Source organism: Micropterus dolomieu, linkage group LG11 (genome assembly GCF_021292245.1).
Source record: "Micropterus dolomieu isolate WLL.071019.BEF.003 ecotype Adirondacks linkage group LG11, ASM2129224v1, whole genome shotgun sequence".
Taxonomy (NCBI): domain Eukaryota; kingdom Metazoa; phylum Chordata; class Actinopteri; order Centrarchiformes; family Centrarchidae; genus Micropterus; species Micropterus dolomieu.
The window spans coordinates 18,321,258-18,342,622 of record NC_060160.1 but is presented as its reverse complement, the minus strand read 5'-3'; the positions used below and the strand labels follow the sequence as shown (position 1 = coordinate 18,342,622).

At 39.9% G+C, this 21,365-nt stretch overlaps 4 protein-coding genes and 1 long non-coding RNA gene across 9 annotated transcripts in view; 4 read left to right on the top strand and 1 right to left on the bottom strand.

Moving 5' to 3' along the window:
- LOC123979109 (protein max-like) lies at positions 1-9,411 on the top strand. Of its 2 annotated transcripts, none has more exons than XM_046062872.1 (4): positions 1-175; positions 4,178-4,285; positions 7,983-8,106; positions 8,232-9,411. In XM_046062872.1, exons 1-4 carry the CDS (start codon positions 140-142, stop codon positions 8,414-8,416), a joined length of 453 nt encoding a protein of 150 aa, XP_045918828.1. In that variant the 5' UTR covers positions 1-139; the 3' UTR covers positions 8,417-9,411. The 2 variants fall into 2 exon arrangements, with proteins under 2 accessions (XP_045918828.1, XP_045918827.1); XM_046062871.1 differs by having other exon boundaries at positions 2-175; positions 7,968-8,106.
- A 1,257-nt stretch (positions 9,412-10,668) lies between these two features.
- On the top strand, positions 10,669-15,843 carry LOC123978450 (ras-related protein Rab-15-like). The gene is made up of 7 exons (XM_046061669.1): positions 10,669-10,875; positions 13,129-13,189; positions 13,280-13,340; positions 13,448-13,525; positions 13,683-13,772; positions 14,674-14,739; positions 14,867-15,843. The coding sequence occupies exons 1-7, from the start codon at positions 10,752-10,754 to the stop codon at positions 15,023-15,025; spliced, it is 639 nt and encodes a 212-aa protein (XP_045917625.1). The 5' UTR covers positions 10,669-10,751; the 3' UTR covers positions 15,026-15,843.
- Positions 13,789-20,177, bottom strand: LOC123978452. Its single transcript, XR_006826962.1, has 3 exons — positions 19,828-20,177; positions 14,832-14,960; positions 13,789-13,908 (listed from the first exon to the last, which is right to left on the bottom strand). It is a non-coding gene; the product is annotated as an uncharacterized LOC123978452 (long non-coding RNA).
- On the top strand, positions 16,291-17,918 carry gpx2 (glutathione peroxidase 2). Its single transcript, XM_046061670.1, has 2 exons — positions 16,291-16,652; positions 17,253-17,918. The coding sequence occupies exons 1-2, from the start codon at positions 16,431-16,433 to the stop codon at positions 17,604-17,606; spliced, it is 576 nt and encodes a 191-aa protein (XP_045917626.1). The 5' UTR covers positions 16,291-16,430; the 3' UTR covers positions 17,607-17,918.
- Positions 20,018-21,365, top strand: part of LOC123978449 (signal-induced proliferation-associated 1-like protein 1) — a 35,168-nt gene continuing 33,820 nt past the window's right edge. For 3 of the 4 annotated variants that reach the window (XR_006826961.1, XM_046061668.1, XM_046061666.1), the window contains exon 1: positions 20,018-20,216. The gene's annotated coding sequence lies outside the window, so the exon portion shown is untranslated. Of the gene's footprint in view, positions 20,345-21,365 lie in introns of all 4 variants that reach the window. The other variant, XM_046061667.1, reaches the window with a different exon arrangement.

Genomic DNA, 21,365 nt, shown 5'->3' with positions numbered 1-21,365 from the left:
TCACGTGTAGAGAACCGTTGATCGTCATGTATCTGCTGTAGCAGAGCTCCGTGCTAGATTTTGTTACTTGCCTCCAGTTGTCGCTGCACTTTGTTTTGACAGCTGCTTGTTTTCTTTTCCCATACCTTTTTACCGAAGAATGAGCGAAAACGATGACATCGAAGTCGACAGCGATGTATGTTGTTTAGTTTCCTCAAGAAGTAGCTAGCCAAATTGTTAGCCAAACAGCAACTTTAACATCTCTGCCAACCTACGCTATCTGCTTGAGCTAGCTAGCTAGCTAGCTGGGTTTGTTGGCTAACACTAGATTGTAAGGAATATAGCAAATGACGTTCTTTGGAGCTGGCTTGTAGATGAAAGTCGAGCACATTATTCTGGTGAATAAGTAACGTCGTATATCTGCGGTCAAATGAGCCATCTTTCGCGGCAGCCCTTTAAAGCCAGTCGCCGTTTGGATGTTGTTGCGCGTGTTTTTGTTCATTTATGGTACGGGTGCTAGGAGCGGCCAAAAATACCCTATACAATCCTGTTCAGGATCACGATTATATTTACTGTTGAGTTTTTGAGAAAGTTATAGAAAAAGTCATCTCCTAAATCAAAGGAAAACCTAGTAAAATTCTTCATTTTAAAACTATCATTATTTTCAGTGAAATCTTGGTTCAGTATGACCTGTAAGTATGATCCAGACTGTGATCACGTCAGATTTGAAGTCATTATTCTGTACAGTTTTGGAGAAAATTAAAGGGCATGTCAGATTTTCTATGGTCATAGTTAGGGTAGTTGTGAACAGGATGGCATTGGGATTCTCAGCAAACCTATTATGAAAATGGGTTTATCAGTTTAAAAATGAGGGAAACTTGTATGCGTTACACTTAGGGTAATTGATTACATTGACAATATCAGCAAAACTCTTCATGACTCCATTTTTAAGCTGAGTGAAACTTTCAAGAAAATATGATTTCATATTCAATGTGCTGCTATTTATTTTGACATTACCTTTAATGTTCTTCGTGTGTGTACATTAAAATGCTTAAGTTGGTATGCCCTGCAAACCTATTATGAAAATGGTTTATTACTGTTTTGTCATAATTACAGAATGAAGGATTTGCCATGAATTACAACCTGTATATACGGTGGTAGTGATTGTACATTTATTTTTTTTAGGTAGCCATCCCAGTAATATGACTTAAAGACATGTTCTATCTAGGAACATCCTGAATCTTTGAGGAGGGCTGTAGACACCATTTCACATATTAGGTGTGAAATGTGAGAGTTAAAGCAGGTAACTTTGTACTAGAGTCTTTACATGTATGTAGTAGCCACGCCAAGCACTGGTACCGTAATTGCATGAATAGATGCACAACAAAACCCAAACGACTTCTCACTTGATTGCAGTGCAAATAGGATACTAGAAACAGCTGTGTTTATTATAAGGTACCTTCCATATTAGTCTTTTGTTTTTCTGTAGCCTTCTGGACCTTTTTAAATATGCTCTCCTACAATGAGAATCCAGTGCAGATGCCAGAGTTTACATTGCATTTGAAACATACTTACCAGAATCCACATCAAACATATTGTACATGCTAGTTTAAATTCCCCATGGTGTACAAACGACCTGCATTTAATTGCTGTATATGTGTAAGGGAGTTTTATTTAAGTATGCATCTGAAATTGTGTCAGATCCTCGGCCTGGTCACATATGTGCGAGAGTCATGGATTCCCCTCCCCCCCATTTGATTAAGCTGGGATCTCCTGCTTTGGATCTCAATAGCTACCGTATAGATATACTGTCATGCCTGTAACATGTCTATTGTTACAGAGTAGTTCAAACGTTAGTATGACAACAACTAATGGTTTTAGTGGTTCTTCCCACAGCACTCTTTATGTCTCTCTTTAATTTAATGTAACATTTTATAAATGTTTAGCAAGTACCCTCATGAAAAATCTTATCATGTACTGTATTTATGCAGTTCTGTTTGTACAGTTTTGCTATATTTGACTTGGATAAGGGTTCTAATGAGTGTATGATAACTGTAAGAACACCAAAAACGCAAGTTTATTTGCTTTATTCAGCCACATAAGGATTAGTGCGTGGAAAATTCCTCTACTGTGTTTGACACAACTACACAAATCTATGTCTGTCTGTAATCAATAATTTATAAAGGAATATGTCTGCAGCTTTCTGGTTAACATGACAGAACACTGTGTTCTCATTGATCATGTCTGATATTTAACAATGCAATTTGCAACATTTTGCCTGTAGGCAGGAAAGGTAGGTTCAGTTAGAGCCCTGCACGGGCCTCAAATCTATGCCCGAGCCCAGCCCTGGTCCGAGGCGTTCAGGCCCTAGCCCGACCCGTGTCCGACAGTTCATCAAAATTACTAGCCCGAGTCCGAGCCCGAGCCTGTATTTGTTTTTTGTTTTGTTTTGTTTTTTCCATTACACAGCGACAGCCTGTCCTATTGGCAGCCATAAAAATATGTCAGTTTTGTTAGTTATGTTTCATTTCTTTATTAAGTCAATTTAGACAAATGTTTGGAGCATTTTTTTTTTAATGACGACTAAGCAGCCGAGCCGACAGCGAGTAAAACATGTTTGATCAATTTAGCCTCTCAAATCAACGCTAATACTTTACTTAGCTACAAAACACTTCAAGTCTGTTCACACAGACAGTGAGTAAAACAACATTTTTGAAATACTACAGTGAGGCAGGCAGGCTGCTCCCAAACGAAATGAGCAACAGCCTACAATCTAAACAAATAAAATAAAATACATTAAAAACAAACTTGCAGGTTATCTTACCTTATAATGCACCAAAGAACATGGCCATTCTTTTTTCCAGTAGTTTCTAACAGTTAAACGAAAATAACGTCCGATCTAATGAAAAGTTAGAACAGTCTCTTACAGAGCATCGTGGAGAAAAAGCATCCATAGCAAAAACAGCATCCATAGTGGAAGGTTTTAATGGCCCGAAGCCCGGCCCCAGGGGCGTAAATAAGTCGGGGCCCGTCGGGCTTGGGCTGAAATGCAGGGCTCTAGGTTCAGCGCTGTCGTCGGATCCTTAACTTGGTTTGCATCCTGTTCTAACTCTTGCCACTCATTTTAATGAGCGTCTAGCCTGAGGCTGAGCTGGCTGACTTTGTAGAGCTACAGCAGGTTCCAAACAAGTAGACTGTGAATGCAGACACAAATTGTATTTTGTTTTGGAAGATACTGAGCAGAAGAGTAGATTTTTTTGGCATCTATTGGTTCTGTTCAAAACAGCAGAGAGAAGGTAGACATTGGAGTTGATTTTGAGTTCCACTGTGCCATTAATAGACAAAACATTGAGACAGTCAGTTTGCTGGTCCAACGCTTCAAGCAACTGAAAGTCAACAGTTCACATTCAGTTAAGATTCTGTAAATAGATCGCAACCTTCATTCAACATTATACCTACACCACAGGTTCCTGCTGTATGATGTCAGGGAAATGAGATGTACACACAAGGACCCTGTGAAAGATAAGGCCACTGCTTATTCTACTTGTTTGCAATTTAAAGCTGCAGCATTTGCATATTGCAGCTTAAAATTGCTCCCTGTCTTATTCTTATATGTTAAAACTCACATGGAAATCAAGTCACAAATATTCTTGGTTTTACCTTGTGTTAGGGCTGGGTAATAAAACGATAACTAATTATTGCGATATAATTTTCCTCGATACAGATATAACAGATGTTCAATAAATGTTGTAATGTAATGTAATGTTGCCATGTAAACAAATCAGCACTTCTATTAAAATATTTGTTTTGGTGAGGAAAAAGGACTGGAAAAAAGAAATTAATTAGTCTTATACACATTTGTTGAAAAAATATTTTATCATTATAATTGTTTTGAATGTTCTACCTCAGATTTGTGAAATGATCCTCTGTTTGGCAAGTGTTTGGCAAGTTCTGACAGTAAAGAATAGTTAAAAACCACAATTAACTGTCTGGTTTCTTCAGCTTTCACTAAAGGGCAAAAATCCGCCTTTAAACTCAGAAATAATGCTTTGACATTTATCATGATCATTATTGATATCGACTGATATATATATATTTTTTATCATGATAACAGTTTTGGCCATATCACCCAGCCCTTGTGTTTTCTTTATGTATCACCTGAGTTTGTAAAGCATAAACTTTACCTGTCCCTTTGCAGGCAGACAAGCGAGCACATCACAATGCGCTTGAGCGCAAACGCAGGGACCATATTAAAGACAGCTTTCACGGTTTACGAGATTCTGTGCCTGCATTACAAGGGGAGAAGGTGAGAGGCAAAAATATTTGTTTTCTACATTGTTCTTCATACACTGTCTCAAGGCTCAGCAACAAATACCAGTTTTATATTTTGTCTTCTAGAGATGAAACGGTATGAACATTTAATATTGTGATAATAGTGACCAAAATGATGACAGTTATTATTATCGCGGTGTTGTTAAAGTCTGCTGTAAATGCTGATGCACACACTGAAATCATTAAAACAAGACCTTATGTAAACATGTGAAAACCAAAATATGTTGGTTGGGTGAGTAAACTACATTTAGTGTCAGCAACACATCATGTGCAAAAGAGATTAAAGACAAATGATGCATGTAGCAGCAGAAAAACGTGCAATGTGTTCACAAGAGAATTTCAGTCTACAAGCTATTAACAAGTTAGACAAACCATGGCACACACATTTCCCCCACGTCATGCATTGAGCTAAAAGTTAATCTGCATTCGTTATAAAGTACTGGGTGGTAGTCACAGTTTTGCCCCTTTCACAGCAATTTATTTTGATCAAGTTTCCCTCAACACTTATAAAACCAAAATACGACCACACTTCAGACTTAGTCCTCCGAGGACTAGGCTGAAAAATCTCCAGAGCATTGTCCATGTTTTCATTGACCCAAAACACACCGACGTTTCCCGCGCGCCTACGTCTGGGAGACTAACACTAACATTAGTTAGAAACAGTTAAATTAGATGCAGGACATTAGATGCAGGACAGAATTTAACCAGCACAGTTTTAATGATAATTAAAGCAGCAGTAATATTAACCATCGTTTATCATTAAACCCCTAACCGTTTCATCCTTAGCCACCTCAATATATTTCAAATTAATTAAATTAACGATTAGTGGTCAACCCATATGGATATTTCAATATCTGATACTGATATTTTGAGAACAGGGTGGCCAATGGCAAATGTATAATCCTCACTGATATTAAAAAACGGCATGTATAATTCCATTATTTCATGCAGAGTACAATCTAATATTCATTGTTATCTTGGCCAGTAACATGTTGGTTTAGATGGAATATTTAATAATGAATGAAATAGAAAAATACATTGGGTATGCTGTAGATTTTAGAACATGACTGGTGTTTAAGGTAGAGCTGGTTACAGTTTTTTTTTTAGAAGTGATGTCTTTCAACTATATTATTAATATATAATATAGTATATCCAAATATATTTAACACTAGGCAGTAATGTCTGTGAAGATTCTCAGTCATCCAGGTCATAGTTATCCAACGAAGGTTAAAGTCAAGGGCAACTGGACTTGGTTGAAGATACAGCCCTGACCAGATCTGTAAATTACTCAACCTCCGTCTAAGCACCACCTATTTCCAGTACAACAGAGGATTCTACAGACAGAAGCATGGCTGTGCCATGGGCTCACCGGTATCCCCGATTGTAGCAAACATCTACATGGAAGAAGTGGAGAACAAAGCCCTAAACTCCTTCAGAGGAACAGCACCAATCCACTGGTACAGATATGTGGACGACACCTGGGTCAGAATTAAAAGCCAGGTAGTGCAAGCCTTCACAGAACACATCAACTCTGGAAAACATACCAACAAGCGCCTGAGCCAGAGAGAAGGAACAGAACCACCTGAAGGGGGCACTTACAGCCTGTGGATATCCTAAATGGACATTTGTGAAAACAGCCACAAGATCCAAGAAGAATAAAACTACAGGGGATGAAGAAAAGAAGGTCAAATGCAACAACATTGTGATTCCATACGTGTCTGGAGTATCAGAGAAACTCAGGAGGATTTTCAACAAACATAACATCCCTGTGTTTTTTAAACCCAAAAACACACTAAGACAGATGCTTGTACACCCCAAAGACCGCTCACCCAAACACAAGAAAAGCAATCTAGTGTATGCGGTCCAATGCAGTGAGGAATGCACAGACCTGTATATTGGGGAGACTAAACAACCACTACACAAACGCATGGCTCAACACAGAAGGGCCAACTCCTCAGGTCAAGACTCTGCAGTCTACTTACATCTGAAGGACAGAGGACACTCGTTTGAGGACCACCAGGTGCACATTTTAGACAGAGAAGATGGATGGTTTGAAAGAGGTGTCAAGGAAGCCATCTACACCAGGGTTGAGAAGCTGTTATTGAACGGGGGAGGGGGTCTACGCCACCACTTATCCCCCACTTACAATGCTGTCCTTTCATCACTTCCCAGGAAACTCAACAAACGTAACCTATTGACCTCAGGTGAAGATACCAACGATGGTCGTTCAGTCTTGGCCACAGGTAGTCTTAACGACTGTAACGACTGTCGTTACAGCAACCAGGAACACTAACGAACCAGCGGTATCAATGATCTTGGCAAACGACCCTACTGATGTTAAATCGCTGAGTTTCCCTGCCAGTCAGTCAGAACTGAAGAAGTCCCTTGGATGAGGGACTAAACGTTTTCCAGTGTCTTCAACCAAGTCCAGTTGCCCTTGACTTTAACCTTCGTTGGATAACTAGGCAGTAATGGTTTTAGATAGATTTGCTGTCCTTGGTGACAATGGTGACTGAGGAAATTTATGGCTCGAAACCAACACCACCTTCCCAAAACTCGCAAGGGGAATGCTAACGTTGTTTACACTGCAGCCACACTGACAAGGCTGCTGCAGATGTGTCCGCAGACATATTTTCTATATTGGCTTCACGAGTGCAGGTATCGGTCAATGCCGATTATTTCAAAATGCCAGATATCGGCCCCATTAATCAGTCTATAACTATTAACAATCAAACAACAACATAGAGCCTGCATGTCCGTAGAGGCAGGAAAACTGAACTTTGTTGTGTACATGAATAAAACATTTGTAAGGCATGAGAACTGTATGTTTACCTGAAGACTGTCAGCATAAGCAATATAAAGTTAAGGAGACATCCCCATTTCTCTGGTAGAGCAGGTTCTCTGTTCCACTGTGTTGTTGTTCTTTTGTTTTTTTTTACAGCTCTGCACACGCGGTCACCCGCCGTGGTAAAGTCTGCAGCTCATCAGCTGCGTTTCCAGCTCCATAATGTTCAGTTTAGTTTGTACCAATCAAAACCACTGCTATTCTGTGGTGTTCTGCTTGCACTGTTCTCTTTGAACTCTAAACCAGAGCCAAGAGATCATTTTCAAAGATGGCCAGCTTGCCAAGCAAAGCTATCCACGTGTTAAACATGTCCAAAACTTTATATTTATGAGATTTGAGATTGTTAATTTGTCCCACAGTATCTGGGAATCATTGTCACAAACCAATTCATATGCTCTGTGAACTTTTACACAACTGGAAGGCGTTACCATTGAAGCAGTTGGAAAACAGCTCTATACGTTTTCAGCAGCTTAGTCATTAGAGATATGTTTATATCTACAGTCCATTAATCAAATTAAATATGAGAAGTGCAACAAGCTGTGGCATTGTTCAGTATGCAGGTGTGATGGTGCTTCAACATGGAGGAAATGTTGCAGTCTTTTCCCTCTTTTGTGCTAGGATCAACATGTCAGTATTAGTATGTGTACCAAAGTTAATGACCTCTGGAATAGTTCTCGCTTAATTTATGATCCAGACTGAAAGTGATCTGCACCGTTCATGTATGCCACTGTGATCTCTGCATTACATGTTGTACCTGTACAAACAGACACTGCAGCATTGTCCCATGGCTCTCTGAAATTTTTGCTGACAGAACTCTGTCAAACAGGCTTCCCGAGCACAGATTCTAGACAAAGCCACTGAGTACATCCAGTACATGAGGCGAAAAAACCATACCCACCAGCAAGACATTGATGACCTAAAGAAGCAGAACGCACTGTTGGAGCAGCAGGGTAAGTGGAGGAACTGTTTGTCTTTTTGTGACAAAGTATGATGTAGTACGCTATGTAAAATTTAAAGAAAGTGCTATTCAGTATTTTGTCTGTGTTTTTTTTTTTTTCCCTCTGTACTGCCACAGTTCGTGCACTGGAGAAGGCCAAGGGGAACAACCAGCTCCAGACAAGCTACTCTTCTGATAGCAGCTTGTACACAAACCGTAAAGGGAGCGCAGTGTCTGCCTTTGACGGTGGGTCCGACTCCAGCTCTGAGTCAGAGCCAGACGAGCCACCCAACAGAAAGAAGCTACGCGTGGAGGCCAGCTAGACTTGCCGCCTCCCCCCCAAATCCCGGTTCCCCAAAAAGACTCTTTTTGCCCACCAGCCCCGACTCCTCTTACCTGTCCACTCTCAGTCCCGCCTTCTTCCGCCAGACTGTGTGAGAGAGGTGCTATTATGTATAAAACGCTTCTACCTTGCTTTTTCCTCTTGGCAAGCATCCCGTCGCTCCTTTTGTGGCCCAGCAACAACTTTTTAAGACCCCCAAATTGAGGCAGCTCTGCAGTTTTGAAGGACTTTATGCTTTTCAAACATCATGATAACTATTCATAATCAAATGTGGGGATTACAAGGTATGAGGCTTTGGTGAAGCTACAGAAAATAAAATGATTTATTTTTTTTGTTGGAGATGTGAGACGCTACAAGCTTCGACAAAATTGTAATTAGTGATAGTTTTACCTTTTTAATATTAATCATCATTAATCAAATGGATCCCTCTATTTATAGTGAAGCACCAAAATTGATTTCTCACCCTTATATCTGATCTCCTTTATGTTTGGCTTGAGATTTTCCAGAGAACACAGGAGAATAAACAAGTGGACCTGCTGTTTTAGTGGATTTTCTGTAGGTTCAACTATTTATTTTCCTTTATTTTTATTATTAAATAAAATGTGGGTATAAAAAAAAATCCCCTAATGGAAACTGAATGTTGCGCAATGCAGTTAAAAGGGCAGTGACCTTTATTTTTGTTAATGGAAGTCCATTTCGGTGTGTAGTATATAACACTGTATACTCCTAAATGGTGTCAGCTCTGCAAAGAAAAGCCTTCCCTTGAAATATTTGCCTGTGTTGGGAATGTTTATCTTTCCTTCCCTCCCCCTCTTTTTGCAGAGGTAAATTAGTGTGTATGTAATCAATATTTGTTTGTTCCATTCCATGGAAATTACAGGTATGTTGTACATACTGCCAACAGTTGTCTTGCAAGTTAAGGCATACCTTTATTATGAGACTATAAATAAAACTATTTTATCCTTTTGGGATGTATTTGTGACTCAACATGTTTTTTAATAACATCTCATTGCTTTTGTACATTACGCTACTGAAGTTAGTATTTTTTTCCCCTTATGTATTAAACTGTATATATGTATTTGTTTGGAGGTAAACAGCTGAGTGATGGAATGAACTCATTTCCAATCCCATTTAATGAAATTATAAGGTGTGTTTAATCAAATTTAAGAAACTGCTAATAGATTGAAAACACTCCAGGGATTGTTTAGTGATATATTGGAGGGTGTTCACCTTTTAAATGTTTCTAGATCACAATATTTAAGGTGGTACAAATAGAGGATTTCTTTGCTTCTCCATTCTGTTTCAGATAATCTAATTAAGTAGATAATAGGAGCATCAGAGACTGGATCCTATATTAAGGGTACTGAGGAAACAGATCACATCCTCAGTAATATTTCATGAAATGTGGGACATTACATGTTATCAAAAATAGTTTACATTGAGGGGTTTCAAATTTTGATTGCTTTTATACCAAATAAATAAAATAAATAAATGACCATTAATTAGGTATTTAGTATTCACCACCAAAATGACATCCCAACAGTAGAGGAACAACATAAATGAAAAAAAAAGTGAAATTTTGTACAAATTTCAAATGTTCTTTTAAATATATGGGGGTGAAAGACTTTTGTTGATTGGTCACCAGAAAAAACATGTTCCAAGGTAGGCGTGGCTATGTTGGGGGAAGTTGGTTTCATGACATCAATATTTATAATACCTGGCAGCAGCTCTGTTGTTTAAATATTTAATTTGGGATGAACTCAGTGTGATGTGTCCTAGCCTTTTTATATATGGTCCCAGTTGACACTCCCACTGAAGAGGAGGCCTCGTCAAGGATGCAGGTAGTGTGCTGCCTTTGCGAGCCGTGGGAAATTTGTAGAACACATTGGAACATAGCAAAATACAACTGAAATAATCTGCTGTATTTGACGCTGCTGGAGAAGACAGTAAACTTAAACAAAACGCAAAGATGATGCATTATTACATTTAATTTAATATTAAATATAAGTAAGCGAATCAGCATTGTTAATGTGTCTGCCGTGTTTTTTACTCGCTAAATTCTGCCACTGAAGCGTAAAAACAACTCGGTATATTTCTAGAAGAAGCAACGTAAAGACCCGCTTTTGTAAAATATTTGCAGTTGTTGTGCTTTCTAACCCCTGAGTGTATCTAACTGGCTGTACTAGTACAATTTCCGAGTTCAGAAATATGACTTTTCGAGCGGCCCTGAAGGTAGCACACAGCAACAGTGAGCGAGGACATCACTACAGCTACATTGAAGGGTCATGCTTTCGTGTCTGTGTTAGGTTTTGGTCATGGCTAAACAGTACGACGTTTTGTTCCGGTTGCTGATGCTCGGAGACTCTGGGGTTGGAAAGACTTGCATGTTGCGCAGGTTCACGGAAAGTGAATTTGACCCTTCGCACATTTCCACAATCGGTAAGCCAAGCCATCCAAGAAGTTTTCAGTGACGTTTCACAAGTCATCATAGCAGGTCGAACCGAATTAACGCCAGTGAATACTCTTTACAGCAGTAATATGGAGGCTGCAACTTTTTTTTTGTTGAAGTTTTAGAACAATTTACCAAATTTAATTTTTTTGTTCAAAGTATAAGCAGGCCTACTTAGCTTTTAGGATTAAACACCCTCAGGTCCTAACAGCCCTGAAAACTAAAACATGCACTAAGAAAGCTATTCTGACCATGGTTATACCAAAATAATAAACATTTTCTAATAGAGATATTCCCTTAAGGAAAAACACTAAAGCATACAGAAGAAGTGGGAGCCTGTGAGCTGTCACATAACAATGGAACAGGAAGGCCCACAAAAACAATATTTTCTCTGCCCTCAAAGTGTTTGATATTTTATCCTGTTTTGTATTTTTTTAAAAATTAAACTTGTGAACTGAAATGCACTTTGGGGTTCATATCACTGCTGCCTCTTTTCCTGACTGTTGGACACACTAATGAGTTGGAGGGAAATGGTGGGGCTGTTTTTACATAAGCAAAGAAAACAGTAGACCTACAGCACACACTTCCATGGTAGGCAATATAGTTTGTTGTGACTGTAAAATACAGTGCTGTAGTGTAGAGCGGAGCCTGGGTGAAAGGTTTGTGAAGTACAAGCTGGAGAGCTGGATCTCAGGAGAGCTTGCCGGGTGGGAAGGCTTTACATGGGATTAAACCCAGTTATTAGAGAAAGTGCGTGGTACCTACAATCTCCTTGCTTTTAGATCCCTGATGTTGTGATTATTGGTGAATATTAGACAGCTTCTTCCCTCCAGATCTGCATCCCCATTTCTCACAATTACAGTTTCTTTTTAGAGAGCTGTGTCATCTGGCCAACAAAGTGCTGGTACTTCTTCGTAGAAGTTGAAAAGGAAGTACAAGTGTATTGTGTAGTGTATATATATTGGAGCTGAAACCGTTAGTCAAGTAATTGATGAATCGATTGATTGAAAATTCGTCTGCAGCTATTCTTGATAACAGGCACACTGTCATGGCTTATTGGGACACTTGAATAGAATAGAGCAACCATTCATTTTTTCTACCATGATGAGTTAAAATGTCTGCTGGAAAAAAAGGTCCATACATTCACCATATAACCTTATTTTTCAAGCAAAAATGCCAAACATTATCTTGTTGCAGCCTCTCTGTTCTGGGGATTTGCTGCTTTTCTTTGTCTTAGGTGACAGTAAAGTAAAAATGTCTGGGTTTTGGACAGTTAGTCAGGCAAAACAAACAATTTGAAGATGTTGACTTGGGCTTTACGAAAGTGCAAAGGGGATTTGTCACCATTTATCTGCCATTTTTTATAACAAATGATAAAATCTGTCTAATTATTTTGACTGATAATGCAATTGCAAAGCAAAGAAAGCAGCGTGCACTTTCCCCGCAACATTGTTCCAGTCAATCAGCAACAGCTAATGCTTGTGTAGGGGCATATTAGGGGCCTTGAACAAATATTGTACCTCCTGCGATTTGAAAATTGCAGTAGGCCATATTGTGATTTTGGTAACATTTTCATTAATTGTTCAGCCTTACTTAATGATTAAATGAATAATCTAGAAAATGATCAGTAGATTAATTATTATTGAAAATACCCCAGATAGTAAAAAATAGTTTGTTTGGGATAATCTAAAAAATAGAATACTACAGTATATACATTTTAAGCATCCATTCAGGATGTAGCATGAAGAATAGAAATTAATGTCTTTATTTAAGTGGACCTTTAACTGTGGTGGCAGCATAAAAACTAAACCAGAATTCATTTAAATACTATTTAATATAAACCAATAAAGTGATTTTCTTTTTAAGTGATACTTCCTGTTGTTGACAACCAGTGCAGTCCTGGTACATAGCGGACAAAAACACGACTATAGTGTACAGCAGTTGCAACCCCTTTGTGGAGACAGTGATTTAAAATGTGACACTATGCCACGCCTGAGATTTAATTCATTAGGGATAATAGCGTGTCTGAGCAACACTCATTAAGTGCTCACAAACCCAAAGCCCATAAAGCCTGTGTAAGATACCACAAAGTTGTTTCTTTCACCAGTTTGTCACAGTTGCTTAGGTGATTCCAGTTTGACTATTTAAGAAGGCGTTTGCGGTTGCGTCAGACATCACTTCCGTTAGCTTTTGTTGACCCTGCTTTCTGTGAAATAAAATGCAATTGTCTTCTTTTTTGGTAGGAGTTGATTTTAAAATGAAAACACTAGAAATAGATGGAGTCAAGGTGCGAGTACAGATATGGTAAGTTAAGTTACTTGTATGTCATTTTACTGCATTTACAGTTTGCTGCACATTGTGTGATCTTCTTTCTGTGTTTTGTCTTCTGTGCAGGGACACGGCCGGTCAGGAACGTTATCAGACCATTACCAAACAGTACTACAGACGGGCACAGGTGATCCCCTCCATATGAACAGTCACTGGAGGCAAGCTACCTTCATGGGTTACTGTAGCATTAATTATTTATATTTCTTTCTTTATCTTTTGTGGATTCTTGTCCAGGGTATCATCTTCGTATATGACATCACAAGCAAGCCGTCCTTTCAGCATCTGGCAAAGTGGGCCAGCGATGTGGATGAAGTATGGCAATAAGCACTCTCATTTCACTCCCTTGCACTTGTTGCCCTTCACAGTGACCCAGTGTTTGTATTACCTACCCAGTGGCTTAGTGTGAGTGACAAGATGATGAAGTCGGTTATATCGGTTCTGTCTGTCTTTTTTTGTTGTTGCTTTGCAGTGTGCCCCAGACACGGTGCAGAAGATTTTAGTAGGAAACAAGTCTGATGAGAAGCACAGGAGGCAGGTGACAAAGGACCAAGGAAGCAAGGTTTGGTTGAACCTTATTTTGTGTTTTTTTCATTTATTATGTTTTTGGGTTGTCCATCTGTCTGTCCTATTCTTGTAAGCGCAATATCTCAGCAGCGCCTCGAGGGAATCTCTTCAGATTTGCCACAAACATCCACCTGGATTCAAGGATGAACTACTTAGAATTTGTTGGTCAAAGGTCAAGGTCACTGTCACCTCACAAAACATGACTCAAGAACTGATGACCATATTTCACAGTTGGTCAGACACTGAAAAGGGTACACTTTGACTCAAGGTGACCTAAAAATAGGTTTAAAATGAATTGGACAATTCCGTAATTCTAGTTTCCATTTAGTTACTTGTTAAGTGATGGTGTACTGTTTAGGATTTTGTAGATATGCAAAAGCATCCAAAAGGTCTCAGTAAATTGTTTTTGTTCCAGTCTTCAGCTGTACATTCAGTGATTTCAGGTGACCAGGGTTACTTCAAAATAGCTCTATGGCTAAATGGTGAGCTGACATTTTCAAAGGACACTGTACAATCTGACAGTAGCTTATTAGGGTTGCAAATATTAGTATGGGGAGTTATTTTCCTCATTTATGTCATACTAAAGAGCTAAATGTATTAGCTTGGCAAGTATTTCACAAACTATGGTGCAGAAATATTGTAGTCATGTAGCATTCAACTATTTTCTTTGCTTATACAGAAAGAAACAAAAGGACAGCTATAGTTAGTGGGCGAATTCATAGATTTTGAATTCTTCCAAAAAGGATTCTTCACATCAGCCATTAAAACAAATTGATAGGCCAGTTAATAACTACTAACAACTTCTGTGTTCATTCACTCTTGGAGAAAACTGACTAAAGCTATGAAATACCATTTGTTGTACTTTATTTCTAACCACGTCCAACTGGATCTCCCAGCTAGCAGAAACCTATGGCATGGAGTTCTTTGAGACCAGTGCCTCCACCAGCAGTAACATCAATGAGGTAAGTCACAGGCTGTCTGTCTGTCTGTCTGTCACATTATAAATGTGCACAGACTTTACGGGGAACTCCCATGCTACATTCTTATTTATTACCTGTATGTTTGTTTGTAACTTCCTCTTTCCTGCAGTCCTTCACCCGTGCGGCAGAACTGGTGCTGCAGGCTCACAAAAGAGACGTGGACAACTTGTTGGGATCTCTGGATGATTACCTGGAGATGGCCGCTTTGGAAGAAGAGAAGGACGGTCAAGATAAAGACGACAACACTCAGAGGAACTGCGCTTGTTAGAAAGACGGGCCGTCATGGCTCATACTGTAGTTGAGGACATTTGTTCCCCACTTTGACTTGACTCAGCCCTCCTCCGCCTTCTTCAGAGACACTATGACCTGTTGGTGAGGAGGGTGCTCGATTGGTTTCACTTTTTCCAAGCCAGTGAAGTGACTTCGTGGTAAACGCAGTCAGCATCAGCAACCAGCAGAGGGCCAATCTTGTCGCATGATCACTTTCAGTCAGTGAATTAGTTTATCTACAGGGCATGAAGGCAGCTCCGCATCCATTTGCAAAACCATCAGTTCACACACGACCTTCATTTTCCTTGGTGAAATGCACTATACATCTCCTTCATCACTTTGCTGTATTCCATCACCTTCGCTTGTTACTTTTAAAAATTTTATTCACAAGCTGCACATCTACAAATTGGTTGGTAACATGTGGATCCATGTCAAAGAAATATGTTTATAAAAGTTGCAACGAGTGTATATGCTGCAGCAAGGTAGCCAGAGGACAGAGTTTAATTATTTACACCTGGAAACTCAAACCGATCAGGCAGGGATTCATTAACACAGCTGACTTATTTGCTTAAAGGAGACAGTGTTGTGCCATGTTCATTTACCATCCTAAATGTATATGTACAGTTTGTTTTATGAATGTGACCGGTGTTGCATTTAAGGAGTGTCACTGCTGCTTAAAATAATGTTTTCAGGGTCTGCTGAGGTGCCATAGATGTGTAATTTCAGTACAATGTTTGAAACTCAAGCATGTGGCAAAAAATCAAGCTGTATGTCTATGTAAGTTAATAAATTGAAATTGTCATATTTGAAAACAAATTAATAGCGTATCTGAGCTTTGCTGAGTCACTAAATTTGGACTGAGTGTGAAGTTAGGTACACAGAGAGTTCAGGCGGTAGGTTCATTAATTTTTCATCACATTCTGTGAAAGACAGGTGATCACATGTTAAATATTTGATGACTAAGAAAATGGATACTTGTCATAGACACACCATAAAGCCGAAAACATGGCAATAATACATGTTATTTGCTCCAGTCAACACGCAAAAACATACTCGGGATAATAACCAAATTTTAAAATAATTCCAGTGATTAACAGCACATGACGTTTGGGTTCAAAGACATTATTATAAAATGTAAACACTTTTCAAAGGTAATCTGAATTAGGATAACACACCTTACAGTAAATCATGCATCATGTGCTTGTGTGGTTTCATTGGAAGTTACATCAATCTGTCTGAAACTTGTTAATAGTGTTGCATTACAGGTGTATCAGCTTCTTGCAGAGCCATTTGACACCCATGAAAGGCAGCTTTCTGCCCTAAGTGAGTCAGGTGACCAAAACTGGGGTACAATCGCACGTTGAGATTCCATCTGCCGGCAGTGTGGAAGCACAGGAGTCAAGATGACATTCATCGCCAAGACCTTCTACGACCTGAGGGCCAAGACGCTGGAGGGAGACACTGTTGATTTCAACGTGTTTAGGGGTAGAGTGGTCCTGATAGAAAATGTGGCCTCGCTCTGAGGCACCACCACCCGGGACTTCTCCGAGCTCAACCAGCTTCAGAGCAAGTACCCACATCGGCTAGTGGTCCTGGGTTTTCCCTGTAACCAGTTTGGATACCAGGTCAGTTGAACTGCACTGTTGGCAGTGGCACTTCAGTATGCAACATGCATATAGGACTCCTAAATTACTTTATATGCTTATGATCTTACTATTCACGGGGAGCCCTGCTGTATCAGTTTACATGTTAATAGAAAACGTTACTCAGTTTAGTGCTTCCTCTGGATATATAATACATTTTTACAAATTGTAAGATACACCCGAATTCCTTAGCATGTTAAAGCCAATTTCAATCATTATTCTTGCATTTCATTATAACCATTAGTTGATTTAAACAGTATTTAAACTTGCTAGGCCATGTTTCATTTCTGAAAATGAACATTCTTCCATGTTTACTTTTAGCCCAAACAGCAATTCAGTAAGAAGAGCATGATTGCATATTGTGCAAACTGTAGCGTTGATACTGCAATTAGACATTAAATCTAAAGAGTGTTAAATCTGCTTAGCACTCTTATAGAGAGTGATTTTGTTTGCGACAGTAATCTGTTTAATTCCTGTTATCGCTAAGATTAGAAGCAAACTATGAGCATTAAACCAATTACAATATAGCTGTGTAGTATAATACAGCTGGAGAATATGGAAATGAATACTTGTGTTTTGCAGGAGAACTGCTCCAATGGTGAGATCCTGAATTCACTGCAGAATGTGCGTCCAGGCGGCGGCTTTCAGCCCAACTTTACTATCTTTGAGAAGTGTGATGTCAACGGAACAAACACACACCCGGTCTTTGCCTATCTTAAAGACAAGCTCCACTATCCCGATGACGACCCCAACTCTTTCATGCAGGACCCCAAATTTCTGGTTTGGAGTCCCATCAGCAGGACGGACATCTCTTGGAACTTTGAGAAATTCCTCGTGGGGCCAGAGGGAGAGCCCTTTAAAAGATACAGCAAGAAGTTCCCCACCATTGACATCGAGCCTGACATCCAAAGACTATTAAGATTAACCAAGACCTAAGAATAGCTTCCAACATTTTAAGATTTCTCATACATCACAGTCAAAGCAGATATGCTGTCCTCCACACTTTTAAGCCTTATTACATGAGGGTGATATTCTGAAATGCTGAGGGAATATTATCTGAGGCTTTATAAGTGCTTTAAGAGTAGTGGAGATACAGTATGTTAAAGTGTAGTTACAAGTTGCTAGCCTATCCAGCAGATGGTGCTGCTGATTTGATCCTACCAACGGATAACTTCTGTCATGCTTTTATGAATTAACATTCACCACACACACATTCACAAATTGTTTACACTGAATTAAAACCCTTTAAACCCCAATATTCTCCCTCCTTGATTTATTTTGTTTTAATTGGACCATATATACAGTGAGACACCTGCTACAAAGATGTGTTGCTCTGATACAAGGTTGACAAACATAGATGTTGTCATGTCTGAAACCGCTCTGTGTGGGCATAGTAATGAGGCTTGAAATACAGTAGGAAGGATGTACAATTATAAGGCATGTCATCATGTACACTAACACGCTCACTTAAATAACTAAATTATGCGTCCTTTAGCCTGCTGATTCATTCTTTATTTGTCGAGATCTTCTTTCTCGACCAATTCATAAGATCTGCTGATACTGGTAGCCTGATACAGCTGCAGGAATGCTTTACTACCACAGTGACACCTGAAGACAAGTCCCAAAACATGCATTTAGGAATGCATCGACCTTGCCGCTGTGTGATGAGCTCTTATCCAGCTTAAGTTTTCTATGCACAGTATGCATTGTTTGCCAGGTCTGCAGATTAGCAGTGGATTTTCTGCACATCCGCTCACATCCACATCATCATGGTGATGTCAGAGCCACAGGCTACACAGGCCAGGCAGTGCCCTAATGTTTCTGGCAGGTTGCCGCTGGGACAACAGTGAAACTCAGTCACCTGACACTATTTTATTTCTGTTTGTAGATAGCCTGACTCACTAGCCTTTGCACATCACATTTAAATATTTGTGTTGTCGTGATACAGGACATTTGATGAATATATTTCCCACGGGCATATTGGTCTGTGGTTGACAGTCAGGTAAGTAATGTTGGCTATTGGTAGCAGCAAATATTGGAGGAGGAATGCCAGGGGCCTCTCTTCCCCACCCCCGGTGCTCCTCCCTACACACACAGCTTGCAGTAAAATACCACCAAAGATTGTTTATATTTGAGCGATGAATCACTCGATTCAATCTCATCACGTCTGTATTCTAACTTCATCTCTGGAAAATATTTTTGATTTGCATGTATTTTGGCCCAAATAACCCTGCATGTGACTATAGCAAAATTAGTTTTAAAAAAAATACAATATTTCTACATTAAGCACTGTATGGCATTGCAAGCTTTAGAAACTGTGTTGAAAGTTGTCTTAAATTTCCTTTAACCGTATGTTTTCAACAGGGCATTTGAAACAGTAGGCTAGGTTAAATGTTGTTAGTTTAAAAAAATAACAATAGGTAAAATGCTCCTTCCCTAGAGCTCCTGTGTGTATGGTTTAATTTCATTATTGTCAGTGGAAAGACCAAATTTAAGCTAAATAAAGCTGAAACCAAGGGCAGATATTTCATGTCACTGTTGGTGGGGACCAGGGGAGTCACACAAAAATCTGGACCCTGAATATAAGTATTCTGTATGAGCCCCTCCCCATGTCCATAGTCATTCTAGTATATCAGTGGGCCCTCCTCACAAGAAGGTTCTGTATACTAAGGCTACATCCACACTACTACTTTTTCGTTTGAAGGTGGACAGCTTTTGCTACGTTTGCATCTCCCATCCAGACTAGCTGTTACTGGTGACAGTTTTATATTTATTGTGTTCATCAAAATTATTGCTAGGCACAATTAAGTAGCCTAGTTGTTGGATATTGGTAGCGTCCCTACTAAATTGTATGTCCTTGAATTTGACTGATTAGCAGTGAAAAAGGAACAAATTTGAAGGAAGTTTTGTCTTAAGATGACATAAAACACCCTGCTAACATTTGGACTTTGTGAGACGACACAAAACATCTTGTTATTGCAGCAAATCTTAAAGTCTTAAGAAGACAGAAAACACCCTGTTAACATGGCAAAGTTATATTTTGTGTAGGCCTATTCTTTTGCTGGGAATGGCCATTAAATATCACTTGGCCTACTGGCTGTCCAGTTTATTTAAATCATTTGAAACACCCAATTAATATTGTTCAAACCTAACTTACCTCTGAAAAGGAATGTAACTGGACCTTCAGAGTAAGTAAAAGAAAAAAAATGTGCTTCCTAGCATTAGCTTGCATAGTTGCATAGTCAGTCTGGTTATTCAACGCAGAGTGAGAGCTCTTCGTTTTCCCCTCCTCACCGTCAACCCACTACAGGTGAGCCCTGTTGCCACGGAAACGTTTGCTTCCCCCACGAAGCCTTCTCGCGAGACTCCGGGGCAGGGAGAGAGAGAGAGCCAGGGGGGAGGCTGCCTGAATGATCTCATCCCTCCAGCAGCTGCATAGCGCAGCGAGGCAAACCCGTAACTTTGTATCAAACTTCCAAGTTGCCTTTCGTGTGAGACACCGGCGCATTTTCGGTTTGAACCGGAGCGAACACGTTCCCCGCGAAGGTAAGGAAGAGCGCTGCGCAGTTTGTGTCTCGGACTTTTAGGACCTTGTTACGAGTTGAAACAAAAGGAGGAAAAACCCCGCTTCGTTTTGTGTGACATGCAGAAGCTTGAGGCTGAAAGGAGAAAAGGTGAGTAGGGATACCGCTGCTGTGTTCGTGGTAGAAGGTGCCTGCACACATCTGTCGGCTGTCTGTGGACAAAGCACATCTTTGTGCTGTGTGAAGGTGCAGTGTAGAGCCAGTGCGCAATCAGTGCCACTGTGTTTTTTAAACTAGCAGGGCTGCTGGTAGACGAAGTGTCAAAAGACATGTATCTGCTGCGTCGTTGTAGCCTATATGTCAAGGGCATTGTTCTGAGCACTCCTGCGGGGAGACGATTCACAGGTGGCATCGTGCACCACTACATTTAGCATGTGTGGATGTCTCATTTTGTAACTGTCACCACCCGAAAATCTCTATTTTTCAGCATGATGTACCCCGGGGTTGCTGCCACACGAGGAGGGATTTCATAGAGGTGATTTCCTTCTCACCACAGCTGCATGGCCCCCAGATCTCTGATTTGTTTACAGCCTTGCCTGGTTCATCATCTTCTTGAGCAGCTGACTGCATGGTGAATGTCTACAGAGTTCAGTCTGATCAATATGCCAGACCCTCCTTTTGCTGATTTAGTTATGCTTAATGTGTACAATACAGGCTACACAAAACCAGCCCTTTTTTGGTCCACTGTGGGCACATAGCAAGTGTTTTGGAATAGCTAGAGAGAATACAGATCATTACAGTGGTGGCAACATGATATAATAGGAAAGATCTGTCAATGCATGGCAACAAGGCAAACAGTGGACTGTTTAGATAGTAACAAACAGGAAACGGTGCCAGCCTTCAGCCAGAGTTCAAATCCACTGTATGCAGCATTGTGTCCAAAATTAGCATATTTACAAAATATAAGCTGTAACAAAGCAGTTATGCAGGTAAGAAATTGAAAACCAGTGGGCTCCCCCTGTACTTGTTACTGTGTTGTATTGTGCTTGTTGGAGTGGGATAACTTCGCATGAGTCAGGTGAAAAAAGGAAGCTTTGGTGTATGGCTTTGGGCAAGGATCAAGGATTTTTAGCATTCTTGATAGGCTTAGCTGACCTGCGGTGGGCATGAC

Bases quoted from the DNA above. Each gene is read 5' to 3' on its own strand.
- LOC123979109 (XM_046062871.1), top strand. From the start codon at position 140: ATGAGCGAAAACGATGACATCGAAGTCGACAGCGAT. The intron at 176-4,177 runs GTATGTTGTTTA...GTCCCTTTGCAG, and splicing joins ACATCGAAGTCGACAGCGAT to GCAGACAAGCGAGCACATCA. The intron at 4,286-7,967 runs GTGAGAGGCAAA...TTTTGCTGACAG, and splicing joins CTGCATTACAAGGGGAGAAG to AACTCTGTCAAACAGGCTTC.
- LOC123978450 (XM_046061669.1), top strand. From the start codon at position 10,752: ATGGCTAAACAGTACGACGTTTTGTTCCGGTTGCTGATGCTCGGAGAC. The intron at 13,341-13,447 runs GTGATCCCCTCC...ATTCTTGTCCAG, and splicing joins AGTACTACAGACGGGCACAG to GGTATCATCTTCGTATATGA. The intron at 14,740-14,866 runs GTAAGTCACAGG...TCTTTCCTGCAG, and splicing joins CCAGCAGTAACATCAATGAG to TCCTTCACCCGTGCGGCAGA.